This window comes from Antedon mediterranea, chromosome 1 (genome assembly GCF_964355755.1).
Source record: "Antedon mediterranea chromosome 1, ecAntMedi1.1, whole genome shotgun sequence".
Classification (NCBI taxonomy): Eukaryota; Metazoa; Echinodermata; class Crinoidea; order Comatulida; family Antedonidae; genus Antedon; species Antedon mediterranea.
This window is the reverse complement of record NC_092670.1, coordinates 38,685,864-38,710,610: the sequence shown is the minus strand read 5'-3', so window position 1 is coordinate 38,710,610 and position 24,747 is coordinate 38,685,864. Positions and strand designations below refer to the sequence as shown.

General features: G+C 33.7%; 2 protein-coding genes and 2 non-coding genes across 5 annotated transcripts in view; 2 read left to right on the top strand and 2 right to left on the bottom strand.

Moving 5' to 3' along the window:
• The window catches only part of LOC140039445 (RBPJ-interacting and tubulin-associated protein 1-like), a 31,027-nt gene extending 18,214 nt beyond the window's left edge, over window positions 1–12,813 (top strand). Inside the window, exon 4 of the transcript XR_011842519.1 lies at window positions 12,702–12,813. The gene's annotated coding sequence lies outside the window, so the exon portion shown is untranslated. The remainder of the gene's footprint in view (window positions 1–12,701) is intronic.
• Window positions 48–23,661, bottom strand: LOC140059841 (DENN domain-containing protein 3-like). Of its 2 annotated transcripts, XM_072105824.1 has the most exons (28): window positions 23,330–23,661; window positions 22,766–23,060; window positions 22,277–22,410; window positions 21,385–21,530; window positions 19,185–19,293; window positions 15,721–15,918; window positions 14,738–14,878; window positions 14,033–14,139; window positions 13,567–13,725; window positions 13,222–13,318; window positions 12,805–12,938; window positions 12,206–12,277; window positions 10,148–10,296; window positions 9,915–9,982; window positions 9,340–9,476; window positions 8,601–8,773; window positions 8,058–8,156; window positions 7,532–7,712; window positions 7,065–7,204; window positions 6,295–6,407; window positions 6,030–6,134; window positions 5,567–5,696; window positions 5,184–5,320; window positions 4,672–4,823; window positions 4,334–4,473; window positions 3,070–3,191; window positions 2,438–2,566; window positions 48–1,915 (listed from the first exon to the last, which is right to left on the bottom strand). In XM_072105824.1, the coding sequence occupies exons 1-28, from the start codon at window positions 23,564–23,566 to the stop codon at window positions 1,721–1,723; spliced, it is 3,999 nt and encodes a 1,332-aa protein (XP_071961925.1). In that variant the 5' UTR covers window positions 23,567–23,661; the 3' UTR covers window positions 48–1,720. The 2 variants fall into 2 exon arrangements, with proteins under 2 accessions (XP_071961925.1, XP_071962010.1); XM_072105909.1 differs by lacking the exon at window positions 12,206–12,277.
• On the bottom strand, window positions 16,021–16,093 carry Trnat-ugu (transfer RNA threonine (anticodon UGU)). The gene has a single exon. It is a non-coding gene; the product is annotated as a tRNA-Thr (tRNA).
• Window positions 19,762–19,834, top strand: Trnat-ugu (transfer RNA threonine (anticodon UGU)). Its single transcript has one exon. It is a non-coding gene; the product is annotated as a tRNA-Thr (tRNA).
• Window positions 23,662–24,747: the final 1,086 nt, after the last annotated feature.

Below are 24,747 nucleotides of genomic sequence, written 5' to 3'. Positions count from 1 at the left end.
AACAACAAAACGGAAAATCACACTAAAATAAAACCTGTTTTCCTGTCGACGTTATTCAACGCTATCTTCGTTGATCATTAACAGTTTAACGACGATCGTTTGAAAACGATCAAGTTGAAATGATAACGATAGCGAGTACCTTTTCCTGTAAATCGTTAACATTTCAATGCTTACGTAGAAGGTTTGTTGATTATTGTTAACGATAACTTCGACAGGAAAACACGCTTAAGGTTTTCTCCCTTTAGTGAAGAGATTTGAAGATCGTAACAGATAGTTCAGAGTACACATAACAAGATCATTTTCACTATTCAACACTCTTATTCTAAAAACATAGATGCACTTGTGGACATGCTTGTAAAAAAGTGAATTCTCCTCGTGGTAAACATGTTACTAGCACTTCATTATTAATATAACAGACATCGAACATTTTAGTACTCCACTAGTGGGTACAGTTAATAGTTTATAATCTTCTCTCTTAAATAACTTGGTCAATTAATGGAGAGTTTCCAATTGCGACAACCTAGAAATATTGTAAGGATGCACAGACTTTAGGATGTGCTTCCTTGGTCTAGTTTTAACCAATTCTAGCTCCAAGAAATTACGCATTACAAAATGATAATGCCTTATATTAAGGTTATCGCAAATTGAAAGCTTATTATTATGGTAAGTACTGTAAAATATAAAACTATTTATGGAAGACTGCTAATGATGATGCCTAGCGCAAATTGAAAACTTATTAATATTATTATTACGGTAAGTACGGTAAATAGAAAACTATTTATGGAAGAATGCGCTTCATTATTAACAGAACTATATTTTAGTACTCCACTATTGCAGATATTGCATAAAATGTTTATACATTTTTTAATATATTTAATTATTAAAAATAATAGTAATGATTATAAAAAAATATTATTGCTAAGTTCTCATACCATAATCTATTAATTATGGTATTCTTCTAGTACTTAATTTTTATTATATATTTTACTTTACTATATTACAAACTATTTTCTCACAATTTGGTCATCAGATATAAAGTTTATAATTTGTATCCAACTTTAAATACTTGTCAAATATATTCACACTTATTTTCTATAAAAATAGTAGGTGTCCTGAATAAAAGTTGGCCGTAGTGTTTAAATATCATTCAGTTCATGGTAAAGTGTCCCCTCAATAGGGATGTCCCCTCAATAGGGATGTCCCCTCAATAGGGGTGTCCCCTCAATAGGGGTGTCCCCTCAATAGGGGTGTCCCCTCAATAGGGATGTCCCCTCAATAGGGATGTCCCCTCAATAGCAGTTTCCCCTCAATAGGGATGTCCCCTCAATAGCAGTTTCCCCTCAATTGAGAAGTCCCCTCAATATGGGTGTCCCAAAGGATGAGACTGTATTACATTGATTTATAAAGTACATAATATAAAGTATGTTTTCAATTCAAATAATTTGGAAAACAATGATTTACATTACCTGATAAAAACCAGTAGTAGAAGTCTTATCTAGAAGTCAATGTGTCTTTGGTTAAATTTATTTTCTTTAGTCTTTTTTTTAAAGAATTAATAATTTTTGTAATATGTTTTTGCCAAAAGTGAAGTTTTCCTGTTTTACGTGACAAAACATCCTTTTGGCTAGGGCTACTTTTAGACCTGTGTTGTTTTTTTTTACTTCTAGGCATGTGTTGGTTTTTTTTACTTCTAGGCATGTTATTGTGTTGGTTTTTTTTCTTATGTATTATCAAAATCGGCCTTCCACATTGCAACTTTTCCATCCTTACTTCCCGAACCTGTTAAAATATACTGATTGGCTGCCATGCACATGGAGCGAATAGCGTCCTCATGGGCCTCTAGAACTTTCTCTTCTCTGCGACATGTCTTGGTATTAAATAAATGAATTTTACCTTGTTTGCTGCCAGCCCAAATCTAATGTCGAGAAAGAACACATGCATTACTAAAATTACAGGATAGAAAACGTTTGGGTAGAGGTGTTTTGGCCACAAGAAAATCCGGGTAGTATACAGGTAGTGTTGTGACAGTACTGTATTTCAACCAGGAGATTCAGTCATGTTAACCATACAGTTTCAGGGCCCATTTACAGTATCATTTTTGGAGTTAATATACTCAGTTTCAGGGTCCAATTACAGTATCATTTTTTTGGAGTTAATATATTCAGTTTCAGGGTCAAATTACAGTATCATTTTTTTTCAGTTAATATACAGTTTCAGGGCCCAATTACAGTATCATTTTGTGGAGTTAATATATTCAGTTTTTCAGGGCCCAATTACAGTATCATTTTGTGGAGGTAATATATTCAGTTTCAGGGCCCAATTACAGTATCATTGTGCAAGGCCGTAGCGAGAGGTTAAAAACTGACGAGGCAAAGATGCTTTAAATATAATAACCAAAATATACAGACAGTTTATTATGTTTTCAAAACTGACTTACCCTATTTTCCACAGCAACCAGTTTACTGATACCACGGCAACTAACGCGTAGTGTGTCCATAACTTCTAAGGTCTCTTCATTAAAGATTAAAAGTTTACCGTTGTTTGACCCAGTACAACCTACCCACAACTAGCAAAATAAAGAATGGAATAACATTATAAACAAACTGATTTAACAATATAATATAATATACAATAGTATATACATAAACATTAAAGCGTGGTTCACACTAGAACGTAACGCAAGGACGTAAACGCAATGCAAGCGTTTTAACCAATGACAAGCGAAGTTATAGACAGTTAGCAATCACAAGCGAATAAGCCATCGCTTGTGATTGGTCAATTCACTTGCGCTACGTCCTTGCGTTGCGTCGCTAGTGGGAACCACGCTTAAGATATATTACTTTCATTCAAGTGTAGGAAAAGGTTGTCTAAGAGTCTAAAGCTCTGTCTACACTATTAAACTAGTTCACCAAACAAAGTGTGAAAAGTGCCCAAATATGATAGTAATATGCCCAAATATGGCGGTGATATGACATCATGTCCATATTTGGGCACATAACACTTTATTTTGTCAAACTAGTTTGATAGTGTAGACAAAGCAGAAATAGCTATAACGCTTTGACAACAAACCTTGTCCTCGTATGTAAGAAAACAATCAAATTGTACAGGAAATTTTTTCTCATCCATATATACTGCCCTCTTGAGTTCATCACCAGTTGATGGGTCAATGACACGGATAGCTTCTTTTGTGCCTGTATTTAAGTACAATAAGTGGAACATGTAGTAAACGCATATGACATGTCACAAGAGTATCTGCCACAGGGCCGTAGCCATCAGTAAGGTTGGTACGGCTTCAACCTGACCACTTTTTCACAGAGGCCTTATTTATTATTTAATTTATTAAAAAGAGGTATATAGACAATGGTACAATAATGATAATAATAACAACCAGGTTAATGATGTGTCCAGAGAGAATAATGGGCTGAGGCCTTTGACAACCCAGTGGTTTGAACAGATTGTTCCCTTTTCTTGTAAAACCTGGACAACTTTATTTCTTGTGGGTACATCACTGTGCCATATATTTTAAGTTGACAAATAACATGGCCTGTCAGATAGGTGGTAATCCCTCTGGGACTGTGTACCAGGTTACGGGAGTAAACCCCTCCTTGTCTCAAATGATGAACTAAAGGTTCTTAAAGCTTGGTTCCCACTAGAACGCAATGCAGGGACGTAAACCGCAACGCCAATCCAAGCGATAGATTACGTGAACCATTCCTTGTGATTGGCCAATTCGCTTGTGTTGCGGCTTACGTCCTTGCGTTGTGTTCTAGTGGGAACCAAGTTTTATTCTGTGTACGTTGGACCTATGGTTTATAGTCCTTATCCGAGAGAAAAGACTTGCTCCACCATCAAAACTAGGAGCGAACACATGCCGTTATTACGGACTCTGTAGCTACAATAAATCGGCGCCTCTGCCTTACTCACCCATTTTACACACTCAATATAATCTGAGGTGAATGTTGTCAAATTGTTAGCATTAGAGAGCTTTATAAAGCAAATTACCAGTATAAACTACAATGTAACGCGCTTTGTGCATTAAGAGCCATGATATAAGATCAACGTTTAATATTTATTTTTAAAATAATTTTGATATTCAAAATGTGTGTATAGTTGGTCGCTTTCATGTAGATGCTTTAATTGTAGAATGTAATTTTTTTGGTTTATTTCTGTGAATTGTTCTGAGTTGACCAACTAGCATAGGTGTTTAGCACCTGTTTGGTCTTTCCTTGCCCTTTATATTTGTTTTGTCTTCTTTGTATTGTATATGACAGAAAATTGAATTTAAAAAAAACCCACAAAAAACGTATTATTATTATTATTATACTGTACTTACAGCACCATAGTTTGCCATCTTTCCATTTGATTGATGTTAAGCTCCTGCATTCAGGCAGTTTGATGGAGTCCTGTACCTTTTCTAACGTTATTGTATTCCATATCATAATCTCACCATCCAAACTACATGTGTAGGCAACTCTACAAATGAAAGCACTCGGAAACTGAGTGAAGTATATTTCCACAAAGAGGGAGCATGTTGTAAGATACATTTCTTTGCTTTAGGTAGCTTTACCTAGATTGTTCAAATCTGGTATTGCCTTTCCGAAATCAAGATTGACCACACATGAGGATAAGTGTCCTGGTTATGTCTTAATTATTCTGAGATTTTTTTCTTACGTTTTATTGGCTGTGACAGTCATATCAGAAACAAAATCACTGTGATCGCAAATTTTCTTATTGGCTGTGTATGTATCAACATCAATAATGTAAATGTTGGTATCAAATGAACCAGCCCAAACACTACCAGTACCAACTGACATTAAACAACACTGTAAAAGAACAAGAACACTTTTATATCAGTTTAATGCTCTGTCTACACTATCAAACTTTATGTAACAAAAAAAAAGTGATGTGGCCACTACCATATTTGGTCATATCACTACCATATTTGGCCATATCACTACCATATTTGGCCATATCACTACCATATTTGGCCATATCACTACCATATTTAGCCATATCACTACCATATTTGGCCATATCACTACCATATTTGGCCATATTACTACCATATTTGGCCATATCACTACCATATTTGGCCATATCACTACCATATTTGGCCATATCACTACCATATTTGGCCATATCACTACCATATTTGCTTATTGATTGACAAATTGTATAATTACCACTCGGTCCTTGGCATCACAGAATTCTGCCTCCTGCATCCAGGTTCTCCCGTCAAATATTTTGACTTTACCAGAAGCCATACCACACCATAGCTTACAGCTGTCACTATCATCAGATGTACTGCCATCGCTACTGGCTTCAAAAACAAAAAGATAGTGTGATTTATATCATTATAGAGATAAGTCATTGTTTTGCACCTGAATGTACAGTACAAAAGCTCTGTCTACACTATCAAACTATTTTGACAAAAAAAATGTGATGTGCCCAAACATGGTAGTGATATGACATCATCATGTCCATATATGGGCACATTACATTTTTGTTGTCACATAAAGTTTGATAGTGTATAGACAGAGTTTAAAAGACAGAAATAGCAACTCACTTCCAGGAATGTAGATCATAGCTTCGACGGTGCTTTTCATAGGCTCCGAAAAGGATGGGTTTATTCTATGTTTCAATGCATTTGGTGACTTTTTTTTCTTAGTAGTACTATGTGTAAATTGGGACAGGTGCTGGAGAAAATAACATTTTAATGTAAGAAACAGGCTTTAAATACCAAGGTCCATAAAAAAGCACAACCCTTATTTTTTGTGGTCTGTGTTTTCATTACTCACAATTGTTTGTAGATATATTATATCTGGCTTGCCCGCCACAAGTGTCAATTAGAGTAATCCAATTGATGTATAACTTCTAGCCTCATCTTTTTAGCATATTTTTAAAATTTGATTTGCTTTTTTAAATGAAAAGTTTATTAATTATTTATTTTAATACTTTTTTGTCAAATGTTAACATTACATTTGAAAGAAGAAATAAATGTTACTTGAAATGAAATGTACTATACTAACCCCAGCAGCACTCTCTACATGTCTTGCATGCGAAGCATTCTCTGACTCTGAACTCCGGATGACAGCGTCCAGCAGCATCACATTCAGTGCTGCTTCCGTTATTACCTAAAAATAATGATGATACAGTAATAGTTTTTGGTTTCAGTGTTAAATCTAAATTATGTGCTGGTGTTGACATGACAGGCTTCGAGCAATTCAGACATAGCATGGTAGTTCCTCACATCATACTCTCTCTGTCTCCCAACTAGTTCCTTTATTCATTTACCTGATCATCTTTTTGTGCATGTGACACAATCCTTCCATTCCACATCTCAGTTATCAACAATTGCCAGCTATTACGTTCAGATTTTAAGTTTACAGTATATGGTTTGTCTCCCTCTTCAAGAATTATCAGAATGCAAAAGTAAAAACATTTAATAAATCACACAGAAACATCAATTAAATTACAGCTGGCAAATATATTCAAATATTCCTAACTTTGTTGCACTATCTTTGTTGCTATGTATCCCTACCTCTGTTGCTATGTATCCCCACCTTTGTTGCTATGTAACACTATCTTTGTTGCTATGTATCCCCACCTTTGTTGCTATGTAACACTACCTTTGTTGCTATGTATCTCTACCTTTGTTGCTATGTAACGCTACATTTGTTGCTATGTGTCCCTGCTTTGTTGCTATGTAACACTACCTTTGTTGCTATGTATCTCTACCTTTGTTGCTATGTAATGCTACATTTGTTGCTATGTGTCCCTGCTTTGTTGCTATGTATCCCTACCTTTGTTGCTATGTAACGCTACATTTGTTGCTATGTGTCCCTGCTTTGTTGCTATGTATCCCTACCTTTGTTGCTATGTAACACTACCTTTGTTGCTATGTATCCCTACCTTTTGTTGCTATGTATCCCTACCTTTGTTGCTATGTATCCCTACCTTTGTTGCTATGTATCTCTACCTTTGTTGCTATGTATCTCTACCTTTGTTGCTATGTATAACCTTTGTTGCTATGTATCCCTACCTTTGTTGCTATGTATCCTTACCTTTGTTGCTATGTATCCGAAGAGCAGCAACATATAGTGACTTGAGAGAGGTAAAATGTTCAATTTTCTCCATACGTTTAATATCTGTTAAATTTATGACATCATGAAATTTCTGGTTTCCATCCCCTAAGAACACTAACCTAAAATCAAGAATATGTTTACTAAATTATACAGGGAGGTCTTGACTGTAAATTGATGGAAATATTGTGGATATTTGTTTTCTTTCTTTAATTCTACATTATTTTGAAACAACTTCTAAATTGTGTCGAATCTTCCGAGACGTTAAATCTTAAACGTATTTATATGATAGTCACAACTACTTAGAAATGTTATCAGTTGACTGTGTCCATGTTCAACTATCTTATAGGTAAATGAAACCAACGTTTATCCGGTTATAATATATAATTTCACAGTATCAATAGAACAGATTAATAATTTAACAAAAATTATATGAGGAATTTAATTACCTCTTTTGAGTTAGTACCAATCGTCCAGACCCATCTCCTGATGATATCCATCCAGATACCTTTATTGGATACTCTTCTCCTTCCTTTAAGTGAGCTTGCAGATGCGGGTAGATGGCGTCTGTTTCAGTGCCATTATCTTTCCAGCTATCAACAAAACTTGAAAATGTGTCTGACAGCAACTCTGCAGAAGATAGAATGACAGAAAACAAATGATTTTCACAACAGTGCAGATACTTTTGTTTTAACATAGCTCTGTCTACACTATCAAACTTTATGTGACAAATGTGATGTGCCCATATATGAACATGACAATGTCATATCACTACCATTTTTAAGGCATATTGCTACCATATTTGGGCACATCACACTTTTTTTGTCAAACTAGTTTGATAGTGTAGACAGAGCTTTAAGGTGGGTCGTGGTAACCAGCAGTGTAGCCCAACTTTACTGCAGCCACGGAATATTACTCTATACAGTAGTCAAGCACAGTTTAAATAACAGGTGAGGGAGGGGTTGGGGTGCTTACCATCATTTCCAACTGTGAGAGCTTTAAACAACCTTTCAATCACGTCTTTATCCATAGCAATCTCCATAATCTGAATCCGTTTAATAAAATCCTCCAAATCTTAAAAGAAAGACATAATTATGGTAATAAGGTTGTCTCCTTGTTCCTCCTCAGCAATTTACATGCCCTTCATTGAGGTACAGTACATGGTGAGGTACAGTACATGGTGAGGTACAGTACATGGTGAGGTACAGTACATGGTGAGGTACAGTACATGGTGAGGTACAGTACATGGTGAGGTACAGTACATGGTGAGGTACAGTACATGCTAAAATACAGTACTATTTCCAATACAATTCACAAGGTGGAATTTACATTTAAATACATAAAGTAAACACTATCAAACTTTATGTAGCAAAAAAATGTGATGTGCCCATATATGGACACAATGATGTCATAGCCCTACCATATATTTAAGCATATCACTACCATATTTGGGCACATCACACTTTCATGTCAAACTAGTTTGATGGTGCAGACAGAGTTTAAGATAAGATATTGTACCAAGTTTCTCTGGTAGGTTGTCCATGTCAAACTCTTTGTAATGTAGTCTTTGCTGTCTCATGCAATTCTTCTGTTCAACCTTACTGAGAAATTCTTTGCTTCGATAGAATGGATTTCTCTTGACAACTTCCACGTCTGATTGTGGCAAATCCGCTATCACTTTTGCCATGAAACTTTTAAATGTTAAAGAAAAGTAATTATCTATCAAGGGGCAATGAAAATACAGGTACATACTCATGGCTAGTGGATAAGTGTTAAGCTCTGTCCAAACTATCAAACTAGTTTGACAAAAAAATTTGAAGTGCCCAGATATGGTAGTGATATGCCCAAATATGGTAGTGACATGATATCATCATTACTATATACAGTATGGGCACATCACATTTTTTTTGTCACATAAAGTTTGATAGTGTAGACAGAGCTTTAGTGTCAGGATTAGTGTTAGTGTCTTTCCATTAGCATGCTCCTGTCTCCATTTTGATGTTTTGAATATAACCATTTTGGGTCCTATCCCTTCACTATATAGGAGCGTATGTACACTTTAAAATGAATGACTATCATACCTATACTGGTATTAAGGCCATTGGGTCCTAGCCTTACACTAAATAGGAGCGTCTTTAGATTCAAGATTCAAGATTCTTTATTCATCGTCATATAAATACATACATGATATGCGGTTTCCTGGGTATAAAATTCAAGACAAGGTAATTTACACGTTTAAATGAATAAGTTCTCATACTTAATAGGCATGATGGATAGGTCAACTGTGTTCAAGTTGCATAGATCCTCAAGACCAGTGATAAAGTGTGAGTTAGCAATATGAAACATTCCACGCAGATACAGGTATGATGCTTTTATACTTGTGTTACGCACATTCTGCAAGAAAAGTGAACCAAATATTAGGTGATATATGGTGGAAGGTAATGTAGTGGGCTGGCAGGGGAACAACCCCCTCCCTAAATTTGCAAATTAAGCTCAGCCCTTCATTTCACCATTTTTAGCCCCCCCCCCCCCCCTACAGTATTTCAAAATTCTGGATCTGCCAGTGGGTGGCATGCTTTATCTTCTATAAGATGAAGTCTAAAAAAATTCTATTTTAACATAGGTTTCATTTATTTGTTTGACAAAAATGTCTGGGACTTCTAAAGAGTCAATGAAGTTCAGAAGCCCAGCTGCTATGTTATCATAAGTAACACTGTTCTGTATTTCAGTAAATATATTATATCCCTGTTAGTCATACATAATTTTGTTCAATATAGGTGGGTCTAACTAATATAGTTATTAACTAGAATATTAATTCATTAATATGCTTACTGACAAAACTTCTGTTAGTTCTGTGACACATTTATCAAAGAAAACTTGTGCTGTCAATTGCTTTGATCCTAAAGGAATTTGAGATGAGATAATATTAATTAAAAATTGAATATTCTAAACAATTATCTACAATGTACATATACTGTAGCATGCAATGCGAATTTTCTTTTAAATAAAAGAAATTGAAATTAAAAAAATAATGTAAAATACAACCTGAGATAGGTGTACTGTACCTGTAACTGAAGCCTCGTCTAGTGACAAATCAAATGACGGCAAGGTCAGGTGCGTGTGAGGGGTAAATTGCTGCTTTATGTTATCGGTAGATGCTGAAGATTTACGTCTCATTGCCATGGCTGACTGGACACGTGTCGATGGGTGGTATCTATAAAAAAATAATTTTTTCATTATTTAACGTCCAGTTACATTGTAGTGTAATCATAAAGCTTGGTTCCCACTAGAACGCAATGCAAGGACGTAAGCCGCAATGAAAACGAATTGACCAATCACAAGGAACGGTTCGCATAATCCATTGCTTGGATTGGTAAATTCGCTTACATTGCGGCTTACGTCCTTGCGTTGCGTTCTAGTGGGAACCAAGCTTTACTGAAGTAGTTGAGGCGTTCTACCCCAGCATCAGTTTCGTGCATAATCCACGAGGGAAGTTTTGAGCTGAACCACTAATTTTAATTGTTGTGTTTAACTCAAAAGCTCTGTCTACACTATCAAACTTTATGTGAAAAAAAAATGTGATGTGCCCATATATGGACATGATGATGTCATATCACTACCATATTTGGGCACATCACACTTTTTTGTCAAACTAGTTTGATAGTGTGGACAGAGCTTAAGACCCTCTAAAAAAACAATGTCATGATGAAGATGGCTGATTGATTGATTGACACGTATAGAATGAAGTAACAAAATAAATGGTTAAATTCAACCAAAAAACTGGCTGGCAGAAATTTTTTTTTTTGATCCAATTTTTTTTCAAAGTGGATAACTTTCATGCGACATTAAACTGGCATATTTAACAACACATTTTTAAAGAATAATTTATTAGGGGGACTCAATACATGTTTAAGTGAAAGTTAAAGATTTTATGCCTGTATGTTCCCTTTTAAGACCCTCAAGTCAAATGGTTGTAATTATTGTTAAATATGTAATTATAACATAATATGTGATGTGTTCATGCATGATTCTGTGCAGTATATATGTGAATAAATAAACAGTTTACACCAGGAAAGAGTGAAATTCACTCTTTCCTGGTTTTAGTTCGGTACAGTGAGGCGTGTTAAAACAAATAATGAATGTTTTGTATTTATTAAATCGGTAGAATATTTTTATTCATTGACCGTCTGACTGTATGATTTTACAGTCAATCTTACAGTCAACTTATGAAATATTCTCCCCAATTCAATGCATAACATTAGTATTTGTATACTATACAGTATTTGTGTGAAGTGTAAAAGGTTAGGCCTCATGTGTAAAACATATACGTAAGTGAAAAACAAACCTGCCAACACTATAGGGAGCATTGCTGACAACTAAATAAACATATATAAATGTGTATACACAAAAAAATGTATTAAACTCCCCAAAAATCTGTTAAAATTTAATTTAAATTTACAAATTAAAACATTGAGATGAGTTTTTAGGGAATTCATGGATTTTAATTTCATACTTACCTAAAATTTATAATAAATAAATATGTTTTGATAATGATGTGAATACAAGATAAAAATTATTTGAAGCATGTGAAATTTACCCATCTTTACCAGTGACGTGGCACACAGGTAGCAAGGTGTTTACATGTGGCACTCTCCACCTATGACCCCCGCTTCAAAGGAGTACAAAGAAGCAATGAAAATGTAAGCTTTCATTACACCTCAATCGATGAGTGGCATTAGTGGCCTAGCATTCGACATTTGATTCAAGGTAGAAGCAGTTCATTAATTATATAGAATTAGAACAGTAGGTGTGTTATAGAATAACTAATGAATGTTTTGTATTAGTATAGTGCAATAGAGTGTCCATTCCAGTTATACTTTTATTTATATATTCCATCAGGTTAACAACTTGTGGGTTTTAATTTCATAATCAGGGCCGTAGCCAGCATGAGGCAGACGAGGCATACAGATCGTCGTATTTTATAGTAATTATTGTATTTAAAGCATCTTTGCCTTGTCTGTTTTTAACCTCTTGCTACGGCCTTGATAATTTTACATAGGTTGTAAAATAAATATGTTAATTGATATAATGTAAATATATGACATGAAGCAAGTGAAATTTACCCATCTTTACCAGCAACATGGCACACAGGTAGCAAGGTGTTTGCATGTGGCACTCTCCATCTGCGACCCCCGCTTCAAAGGAGTACAAAGAAGCAATGATGTATTTTTAAATGCTTTTTAATGTAAGCTTTTATACATAATTCGATGAATGTATTATAGAATTGATACATGATGTATTTTGCCTTTTTTTAACAAATATTTCTGCTAATTAAAGCTCTGTCTACACTATCAAATTTTGTGACAAAAAAATGTGATGTGCCCATATATGAACATGATGTCATATCACTACCATATTTAAGCATATCACTACCATATATGGGCACATCACACTTTTTTTGTCAAACTAGTTTGATAGTGTAGACAGAGCTTAAGAATACAAATATATTGCAGTAAACCATATTATTATAAGTTTAGTCATAAATTATGTTTATGCAAAGAACAAGCCTTTTGGAAATGTTTTAAGCATATATGGTTCTTTCTCCTTCTTAAACTTTAGAGATGAAACCTTCAAAGATAGTTAAACACCTTTTAGGAAGAGACATACCATGACCATGTATATAGCACTCTTAAAGCACAGCAAAATACATCAAAGATCTTACCTAGGAAAATCGGAAAATAAACCAATGTTTGTCGAGCTTTGCGGTCTTGTCCTTCTTTCCAATCTGGTATAGTAATCCTGCTTTTTGTCAAGACGATCGTCAAGAAATGTCTTGAACATTTGTTGTTCCATAATCTAAAAAATTTTAAAATATATATATGAAAATACATGATTTCTTCAACTGAAGACCTTCCCAATGAGGGACACCTTCAAATTAAGAACCTTCAAAGTAAACACCTTTCAGACAAAGAAACCTTGGAAGACCATACAATATGAAGTACAGAAATCTCCAGATAAAGGAAAGAACTTGTAAAGTACAGAAATCACCGTCCATGTAGAGAAATATGAAGTAAAAACATCTCGAGTGTTTTATTATTAATAGCTGTAGAATATTTAGCATAAATACTTAAATGTTTACCTTTTTGTAGAAATATCTTTCATCCTCTGGTCTTGACATCACAAAATCCTCTTTTTTGACACACTGAATTTCAGGACTGATGAAATCTTGAATATCTCTTTAAAAAGATACATTATAAAATGAACATCTTGTATAGTTTTGAAGTTATTGCAACATTTCATCCACACATGCACAGTTCAGCCCAGTGGGTTGCTACTGTAGTTGCAGGATATTCCCCCACATACACTGGGTCCTCTGGGAGAACAGTCTTAGACTAAAGAGGCTACCCAGTATAAGAATAAATAATTAAATAATAATAATACTTAACTAAATATTGTTTGATAGAAATTAATCAACATATTTTACCTGAAAAGATTGGCCATGAATTCCAAGAAATGATTTTGTATTTCCAGTTGAAATTTTCTATGCATCTTGTCTGTGAAGCAGTTGGCAGACTCAAGGCTGGTCGGGTCAGGTCGTCCAACCATCAACAAATCTACCATATAACGACGCACACTGCTGAAACTGAGGAATAGTAATACATGGTAAAGTGATGGCAGTGCTGAAATAATCACTCTAATTTATTGGTAGGCACCCCTATTAAAAGTTATCTTATCTTATGTTTCCAAAGTTGTGGACTTCACTAAGTATTGTAACCATGTTAAAGGGCGAACTGAGACAAGTTCACTTCTAGATTGGTCCTCATTTTTATGCTCTGTATTATTTGTAGGGCATTTAAATAAATAATTGTTGAATTATTTTGGTTTTTATTTATTTAATTTTTGTATTTCATACATATTTATTGGTTTATATGTAAGTCATTCATTCTTACTTCTCCATGAATACCGATACAGCTTGTTTTGGGATTGTTGGTATCTTAACACTTTGACAAGCTTCAATGGAGCCTTGATCAATGTCAACAACAACCATGCCTTTAATCTGTTGATAGAAAAATAAGTGCATATTTATTTATTTATTTGTTTATTTCATACGCATCCAACATCGCGTAACTTGCCAATTACAGAATGGATATTAATAATTTATTGTGGTTATAAACTTAAGCATTTGAGGCTTAGTGAGTGTAGTTGAAAGTGTGAGTAGGTGAGTTACAAACCTGACACTAGGTCAGGATTGAACCCTGGACTTTGGGATTGGAAGGCAAGCACATTAACCCCAAACTACAGCTCCATTTATCATCCTTAGAAAGGGACCAGTACCTATTTACTCTCAATGCTATGCAATATCAATATATTGCCAGAGAACACACATCAGACAACATTGGCAGGTCTAAAAGCTCTGTCTACACTATCAAATTAGTTTGACAAAAAAAGTTTGATGTGCCCAAATATGGTAGTGATATGACCAGGGAGTACATCTCCCAGATATGACATCAATTTCTTTGTATATGGGCACATCACATTTTTTGGTCACATAAAGTTGGATAGTGTAGACAGAGTTTAAAACTTCTTCTCTTTTCAGATATGAATGTTCACCCATGTCCAATCAATAATTTCACAAGGAGTGTGGTTTACTGTACCTCTTTGACAGACTTGGAATGTTCAGAGTGGCATCCCATGAGGAATACACCAGGAGCTTCAAGAAGGTCTAGCAACATGGTAGAAACAATGGGCACGTAGGTAAAAGGCCACTTAAATGGCAAGATGAACACCATAAAACACTGTAAAATAAAAACAATAAGCACATAGGTAAACGGCCACTTAAATGGCAAGATGAACACCATAAAACACTGTAAAATAAAAACAAAAACAACAAATGTACAAATGTAAGTCAAAGATAAAACAAGAAACATTTCTTACAAAAAATGACAGCTAAAACAAAAACACTGTTTATTGAACAGGTCTTACAGACTACTGTCTGCCTACAGTACATCTCATAGAGGTCTTACAGACTACTGTCTGCCTACAGTACATCTCATAGAGGTCTTACAGACTACTGTCTGCCTACAGTACATCTCATAGAGGTCTTACAGACTACTGTCTGCCTACAGTACATCTCATAGAGGTCTTACAGACTACTGTCTGCCTACAGTACATCTCATAGAGGTCTTACAGACTACTGTCTGCCTACAGTACATCTCATAGAGGTCTTACAGACTACTGTCTGCCTACAGTACATCTCATAGAGTCTACTCTCCCAGACGTGCTTTTGGGTTTGCGCATGGCCAGTCTGAGTTTTCAATTCCAATTTTTTGCTATAAGCTTCGACATTTATATAGCGCTATTTCATATAAATCTCTTTCGCATAGATCAGAGCACTTTGAGTGTTTGTTTGATTATAATCTGATAATGATAAACTTATCTAGACTCTTAACAGGAAATAGGCTAACCAAAGACAACCCATTAATGACAATAAAATAAAAAAACAATGAAGATGATTCAAACACTACCGCTTCTGTGTGATACAGTTTCCTAATGCTTCAATTCTCTTTAATATAATTGCCTAAAGGCAAATAATAAGCCTATTATTTTTTTTATACATTCTAAATATAGCTAGACATACCTCCATTACATGAGTTAACAAGGCATAATTAGATGCTATGAAGATGATTGGCTGCTGCATGAGGATGAATGTCACAATCCTGAGAGTGTCCATTACGCTAAAGCTCAGAAACGGAATGTGAAGCGCTATGTCCACCACAGGCTTATCTGTGTCATCCGGTGGCGCTACAACTATCGATACATCGTTGATTGAAAATTCCTGGTAAAAAAAAAAAATTTTTATCATAAATAACTGATAATATATAAATATATACACATACTAATTAATATAAAATAAAATACAAATGAATGACAAAATATTAGCCCCTAGTGAGATTTGAACTCACGACCCCTGGTTTACAAGACCAGTGCTCTAACCCCTGAGCTATAGAGGCATTGGCTGACAACAGTTTAATAATAGAAATGTAAATAGTAATATTACTATAAATTCAATAGTTGGCATCTGTTACCACTGGCATTAACATCCAAATGTCTGACAATCATTACTAATCAATTGTATGCATATTAATTACTGTGTCTAATTAGTTGTAATTAATTACAACTCCCTGGTCTAATTAATGATATTTTTTTTTCCAATTTCTTGTTGATTATGCCATTTTAATGTCACATAATTCATCAAAAAATGATTTATCTGAAAAAATGTAATTTAAAGCAAAAAATACTTAAATTATCTGTCAGACAATGGTTTTTTGGTTAAAATTTTGTTTTTATTTTTATGAGTGAAATAATTATTGGTTATCCGCACTTGGCGGATAACCTCTTGTTATTGTCAGGATCTTTTTTTTTTTTTTTTTTTTTTTCTATGTTATTCTTCTTTCTTTCCCAAAATTTTGTGTCACGTGTATCTCAAATTCTGATCAACATTACATCGTATAACTTTGTCAGAAGATTTACCTCTATCTGTAGAAGTGCAGGACAGCTCGTTTTTTTACTTTAGAGTCGCGCAGCGTAAGTTACGCGCGATTTTATGAATTTCGCGTATTTAACATAGACTAAAAACCAAAAGTCAATTTGGAATGACACTTGGTGAACATTTAAGTCATATCAAGCGCAAACTTTCTATGGATGAAAAATGGAATATTTCAAAGAAAGTTACGCGCGCACGCGCGTTTAAAATTTCAAAATGCGAAAAATCAATTTCTAATCAATTTTCTATGCGTTTCATGTCATTTTGAGCATTTCAAAAATTCCCACGCGTGCGCAAATTTTGTACGCGCGCGTGCGCACGTAGCGCAAAAACATCTTTTTTTTGCTTGATTTTTGTTTTTTCAGCTTTTTCTAGTAAATTTATAAATTTTCAATCAATTTCGACTTAAAATCACGTCACACGAGCACGTAGAATTGGATAATTTGCGCGTGTTTTTGATTAAAAACTTCAAAAATTCGTCAAAATTATGCCTTTTTTAAAACAGTCATAGATTGTAAACTACGAGGAGAACTTTTTTTAAATTACACCTTCTGGAAGATAATGAGTTGTAGATATCGAATCATGCATCGATATGTCTAACCGGACATTGTGACGTCATCGTTTGGCCACTCGAATATGAAATATAGGATTTTTGTCTCTTTCGTCATAGCTCGTCACATTTAATAGAGCGCATCTCTACTTATCCGTATTCCATTTCACTCAATTTTTTTATATTGTCTAGGTCAATCAATTATCTTTCGCATGATTCACCATTTTTAAAATTGTGATGACGTCATCATGTTCAAAAGCGTCAATAACTTTGGTCACTTCTTTTCACCTATTCTGCACTGTATGTAGTACGTATACAGTACATAGTGTTATACCGTATATACTTAGAGGTGACACAAAATAGAGAGCGCACTAACATTTTTTCAATGGCATAATCGTTTTTCTGCGCGCAATATTCTGGCTTTTGCGTTGCGGATAACCTAACTCGTCCGTAGTGACGAGTTCAAATCTAGTATTTATTTCTTTCCTTACATCCTTCTCCCCCATTTTTTGTGCGCAGCGTATCTCTAATTCTGGCCAACATATGATTGTATAACTTTGTCAAAAGATTGCCCTGTAGCTGTAGATGTGCAAGAAACTTTTTTTTTCAAATTTCGAGTCGCGCAGCGTAAGTTACGCGCAATTTTGTGAATTTCAATGATTGATCATAGAATAAAAACTAAAAATCGTTTTGTATTGAAACTTGGTGAACATTTAAGTCATATAATGCGCAAAGTTTCTATGGATTAAAAATGGCATGTTTCATAAAAAGTTACGCGCGCACGCGTATTTAAAATTTCAAAATGCGAAAAATTAATATCTAATCAACTTTCTACGCGTTTCATGTCATTTTGAGCATTTCAAAAATTCCCACGCGTGCGCAATTTTTTTACGCGCACGTGCGCACGTAGGGCAAAAACATCATTTTTTTGATTGATTTTTGTTTTTCCTGTCTTTTTTAGAAAATTTACCAGCTTTCAAACAATTTCGACTTAAAATCACGTCATACGAGCACGTAGAATTAAACAATTTACGCGCATTTTTGATGAAAAAGTTCAAAAATTTGTCAAAATTATGTCTTTTTTTAAACAGTCATAGATTCTAAACTACGTGGTGAACTTTTTTATAATTACATATTCTGGTAGTAGATGAGTTGCAGATATCAAATAATGCATCAATATGGCTAACCGGACATTCTGACGTCATCGTATGACCACTCGAATATAAAATATAGGATTTTTGTCTCTTTCCTCGTAGCTCGTCACATTTAATATAGCGCATCTCCACTTATTTGTATTCCATTTCCCCCCATTTTTTTATGTTGTCTAGGTCTATCAATTACCTTTCGCACGATTCACCATTTTCAAAATTTTAATGACGTCATCATGTTCAAAAGCGTCAATAACTTTGGTCACTTATTTTCACCTATTCTGCACTGTATGTAGTACGTATACAGTATGTAGTGTATACCGTATATACTCAGACGTGACGAAAAATAGAGAGCACACTGAAATTGTTTCAATGACTTAATCGTTTTTCTGCGCGCAATATTTTAACGTATGACGTGCACGTGGTCATTGCGCTGCGGATAACCTAACTCGTCCGTAGTGACGAGTTCAAATCTAGTTTGTTTTTGGTTTTTCTAAAGTGAATAACTTTCTTAAAACTGCAAAATGGTCTGTTTTTATTATTCTTCATTTTTCATGTTTTTTTAAAAAATGTACTTGTAGGTGCCTCTAAAATTGTAATAGGTTTCAGACATATTAGCAACACTTTGTGTCTTTTTCTTTGATTTCAACAGTTTAAGGAACAGGTCAAACAGGGATTGATCCAGGGGGTATCTCTAGGGGCGCGCTCCCCTTTATTTGACAGCTAAAATTAAATTATTAATTACTTTTGATACTAACTATTAATATCATATGTTAGCAATATCATGTGTTAGCAATCGACCCCTGTTACAACTTTATTCACTCCCTTTCGAAAGAATCAAAGAGTTAAAATACGCTTACCACAGATAGGTTTCCTGGCGGCGGCATAGGAACCATGGCCACGTAATACAACATATTTTTTAAGGATTTTAATAGAAGTTGCTCTGATTGCTGCAAATCCGGAAGAAGGCTATGATACAAAAGAACAAATATTAAATTATCATAATTACAATGTTACTTAAAAAAAACTTAAAAAGTAATAAATATACATATTTTAAGAATCAATACATGGATCGATTTCCTTATACAAAATATAATTTATAATAATTTAATATATAATAACTTATAATATTCTAATCTAAAGTAGTTTATCAAGTATGTTAATAATATGACCTAAGGAAAGGTCGAGTAATAAAATATAGTAGAGAGGATTTGGACCCAGGACCCTGGAATTTATAAGCAAGCATGTTTTTTTTTCTCTCTTTTGTACATGTTAACCACCAACCATCAGTTATAAGTTCATGATGACTACCGTAAATTAACAAAAATCAATTTTATGACATAATCAATAACGATGACATCACAATTGAACATCAGACAACAGGTGTCGGCACCTTTCAGTATCAAAACTAATTACAGAGGATATCCCACAACAAATGCCTCTATAGCTCAGGGGTTAGAGCACTGGTCTTGTAAACCAGGGGTCGTGAGTTCAAATCTCACTAGGGGCTAACTTTTTAATTTCTTTTTTTATCATTTATATAAGTACAAGAAATATGGTTTGATTTCAGATGCAGCACAATTCTGAGTGTGCTTTTTTTTTGTACACATAATTATCAACTCTCTGAGTGACTGAAATCTTTTTATCATGTATTTTATTCAACAAGACAGAATTGTTGACACATTTTGTAAGCTGTCTACACTATCAAACTAGTTTGATGACACCATTGTGTCCATATATGGGCACATCACATTTTTTGTCACATTTGATAATGTAGACAGAAATTAAGACAAATAAATTTTCCCTAATGTGTTCTGCTGTGAAAAATGCCAATCAATCAATCAATGCAATTGACATACTAGTATTTACCAGTAGGGAAAGTAAGTTTATTATTATCATGGAGGGATCACAATAACAAACAGGAAGTTGTGGTTTATTTATGTTTCTCTTTGAAAATGTGATGGTACTAAACAACCTTTAATTGTTTCTGCAGCATTGAACATGATAATATATTGATGTTATAATAATGATGCGCTTAGCTCTGTCTACACTATTAAACTAGTTTTTTTTAAAAAGTGTCATTTGCCCAAATATGGTAGTGATATGCTTAAATATGGTAGTGATATGATCATGGAGTAAAGTGACATTATCTTGTCCATATATAGGTACCTGTACATCCAGGAAATAGTTAACTCTTCCCTGGTACATCACATTTTTTTATCGTCACATAAAGTTTGAAAGTGTACCATCTCCATGTGTAGGCTTTGAGCATTAAATGCTATATAACAATGACGTATTATTATTATTTTTTAAATCTCTGGTGTTGTCGTCGTCAGATTAATCCCTACAGTAGTCCCTCCCACACACAGGCTTGGCGATTCTTTTTCATGCTTTTATTTTTTTTTTTCCTCTTAATTATCAATTTTTGAAAGCATAATTGTTTTATAAAAGAAATTTATATTTAATTATTGCAGGGTGAAAGAAATCATTGTCATTTGAAAGAATGAAAGCTCTGTCTACACTATCAAACGTTATGTGACAAAAAATGTGATGTGCCCATATATGGACATGATGATGTCATATCACCACCATATTTGAGTACATCCAAGGAAGAGTGAAATTATCACATACTTTTTTCAAACTAGTTTGATAGTTTAGACATAGATTTATACTATTGCTTAATTGAATGATTTGAAATCACAAATGTGTGAATTCCTCCATGGCTAAATTTCATCCATATTATTGTGTAATAGATTTAACAATACATTAATGCTAAGTTTCTACCATACAAAAAAAAAAACAGATTCACACTTCTAATTACCCCCATGTGTAACCCCAGCCTGTGTTTATTGTTCTACCTCTATTTTTCTTATCTTTCACAAAGACATTCACCACACACATCTGGAAGGAGCTTTGAATTTCCCTTTTCAACAATTAAAGAATATAAAACAATGACACAAAGATAATAACAAAGATTGTGAAGTACTATACCAGGAACAGATGTTGATTGTACGAAATGCAGATAAATTAATCATACAGATTGATTTAAGAAATATATACCTTGATAAAATTTTCTTCATTACGCCAAAGTATGGTGCTTGAGTTATGAGACAGATGCATTTAGGAACCCATCGAGTCGTCACATTTTTCTCATAAATGTCTGTTCCTTGTTTTAGGTCATAAAAACCTGGTTCTCTTGATTTGCTCTGAAACATTATTTTATACAAAATAAAAATACTTTATTTAATAAAATACATGTCATTAACAATTTATCTTAAATTATTTTATTTAAAGATATATTTTAATATATATCAAAGTTATTCACTTTGACAAAAAATTGGTTCGAAAAAAATAATTTACCTAAAAAATAATTTGAAGCAAAAAAAACCAGTAAAATTGGCTGCTAGCAGCGTGTTTTTGGTAGAATTTAACCGTTTATTTTGTTATATTTTATAAGTGAAAAAATTATTTTTTCCAGGTTTTTTTTCTACAGAACTAACTTTGGTAATACTAAAAAATGGCCTATTCAAAGTCTGATTTATTAATTTTCATTTTTCATGTTTTTGGGGGACAATATACATCTTTAATTCTAATGGAAAAAACAAACCATACCATCCTTACATCTTTAATACACTAAAAGAGAAAGATTGAAGAGAAATAACATTATATTTATTTTCAAATTACTCAGTATGTAAATAACTACAGTACCATAGTATTAAGGAACTCACTAAAGCTCTGTCTACACTATGTTTGACAAAAAAGTGTGATGTGCCCAAATATGGTAGTGATATGCACAAATATGGTAGTGATATGACATTATTATATCCATATATGGGCAGACAAAGCGTGCCGGAACAGGTGTGAAAGACCCTTTAGGAGGCCAGTCACCCAATTTTGAGGTTTGAATCCTGTTTTGTTTTTTGTACTTTAATAATAGTGTATTGAATATTACCTGTTGTATACTGTATGGCACATGAAATGACAAGCATGTAGCGTACGTCCTCACCCCTGTCATACTTGTCAGAACAAGGGTATGGATTGTTTCTTGAATACGATGTTTTGATTGTGATATCACATATGCCTCATCTGAAATCATTCATTTATTGATAGTATTAAATGTTAATATTGCTAAGTCTTTTGTATTATATGATCAAATATAATTCCATGCTCAGGTATATTCCCACCTTTAGAATATAAAACATTGGTTAAAAATAGTTAATGTAATCCGAGTATAATCCCACCCATTCATTTTGTACAAATTTCATAGGACTATACTAAGGTATACATAGTTTGAATCTTGGTTGGGGTTTTCTCATTCTCACAGATTTCCTCATCTTTATCGTTTCAAATTAATTAATTTTCATCAGGCAAAATTTCTTCTAATGACTACATGTTTATTATATACATGTGGTACTGTATATTTAAATAAATTATTCTTCACCTGGAAAACAAAGTGGAGGAAGCGAATTGACCATCTCATGGTTGATGGATTGTGGAATAGCTTGACCGTTACTTGAAATCATTCTCAAGATATGATGTCTAGAGCTTGTTCTTCGTAGCTTTTTTGGTGATTTTGTTGGGGTTATCGAGCCACTTGTGGTCACAGGGTAACGTGGATCTATTTGGATATCCTTTGACTGTGGATAGTACGCACTCTGTGGTGTTATTACTGCAAGGACTTGTGTGTCTACTGGACCAACTTCATCTAGTGACTCAAATGGGTCCATTGCTGGATCCTATAAAAATGAATATGAATACATTTTATGATGTGCCTTCACTGCTAATATACCTGAACTTGTTAAGACATCATTTAGAGTACTTAGCTAGATTGTATTGTAGGCCTTTAGGTTCAAATTTGAATTTATATGAGTTTGCCATTAAAAATGGGAGTTAGACACATAATATGACCTACATTAGTCATAGGCCTAGACTAGACATGAATTCGATTTCGATGTTTTTAAAATTTAAATATGAATATGTCGTTAACCTAGTCAATTCATTCTACCTGTGAAAAATCCTTTATTTTCAAACCAGTGTCCTCGTCAACACCTACAAGAACACACATCTCAACTAGGCTGTTATGTAACTTCGGTTTCGACACAACTAGTGGGGTAGAATTCATCTTGAATTTTCGAGGCGAAGAGCTGCACCTCCTCGTCGTCTCTTCGAATCTAGGCCTAGGATACCCACCGAACGAATCCGTTTCTTCTGAAGCACTAGCTTCACTGTTTGCCCTTGACATGATTGTTAAGTTTTATTACTATTAATAATTGTTATTAGCTAACGATAATGATACCCAGAAGTAATTTGGAAACCGAAGTCCAAGAAAGGCTTAAATTTGTTTATTGTGTCGCGCATGATCGACTGAAGAGAGAGAAAAGGGGGTTTCCCTATTGAACTTTTATATCTAGAGAGCGCGCCACCTACGTAACTATACTAAAAGATCTTTGCTATGATATATACTAAATAATCTATTTATTTAAGTCCATGCTTGAGTCGAATGTTTTTCAGCTTAAAAAGTTCAGAATTTCCTTTACAATATAAATATGATTCGTACATTTTAATAAGTAAACACCTTCCAAATTATGAATAACACGTTAATATTCACAAAATAAGTCTCCTTAAATTATATTATTAATTTTAAAATGCATATAGATTTATATAATGCGATATCTAATATCGAAAATTATTATTTTTAATAATATTTATTATTATACATAATTATTTCAATAATCAATTCAAACATCTTATCATTGCCATTAGGCAAGCTGGTTCAAATATTATTATAACTTATTCTCGGCGATACAAATGAAAAATAAGGCATAAAATTGAAATACTGACGTAAATTAATTAGTGAAGTGGTTACCAAGGCGCGATACGGGTACGTGATATAATATATCACAAATATATATCAAATATGTAAACATATTAAAACCGACCACTAAAAAATAAAATTTAGGTTTTTATTTCTAAATAAAATCAAATACAACATACAATATATTCCATAAATATATGAACAAATACACATTTAATTCCTTTCATTGTCAGAAAAATCAAGTCGACATTTTATTGAAAACAACCATAAATTTAAAGGGAAAAATAGTAAATCGTAATCATTGGTTAAAACAATTTCCAGTTTAACTGTTAATTTAATTGTCTCTTTCATAAGCGAAATCATAGTTTTGTTTTCATTTTGTTTTCACCAAACATGAGAAGTACAATACATCTTATGCTAGTAAAAATGTTAATTAAGGGCCTCCTATTCAAATATCATCATAGAATTTGTTTTAATGTTTTTTTAGACAACCACTATATTTGAGATAAAAGTAATTAGATGGCATGCCTTTTAATTGATTTTAGAATATTGATTCCAATTTTTATATTCTCGACGTCCACGTTTGCGCAGTTCACACTAAATGATGA

What these genes read in the sequence shown, in the direction of transcription:
- LOC140059841 (XM_072105824.1), bottom strand. Translation starts at nt 23,566, where the DNA reads ATGTCAAGGGCAAACAGTGAAGCTAGTGCTTCAGAAGAAACGGATTCG. An exon ending in AAAGATATTTCTACAAAAAG is followed by an intron (nt 12,939 to 13,221) that starts GTAAACATTTAA and finishes AAAATTTTTTAG; the next exon opens with ATTATGGAACAACAAATGTT. An exon ending in TCGGATACATAGCAACAAAG is followed by an intron (nt 6,408 to 7,064) that starts GTAAGGATACAT and finishes TAATTCTTGAAG; the next exon opens with AGGGAGACAAACCATATACT.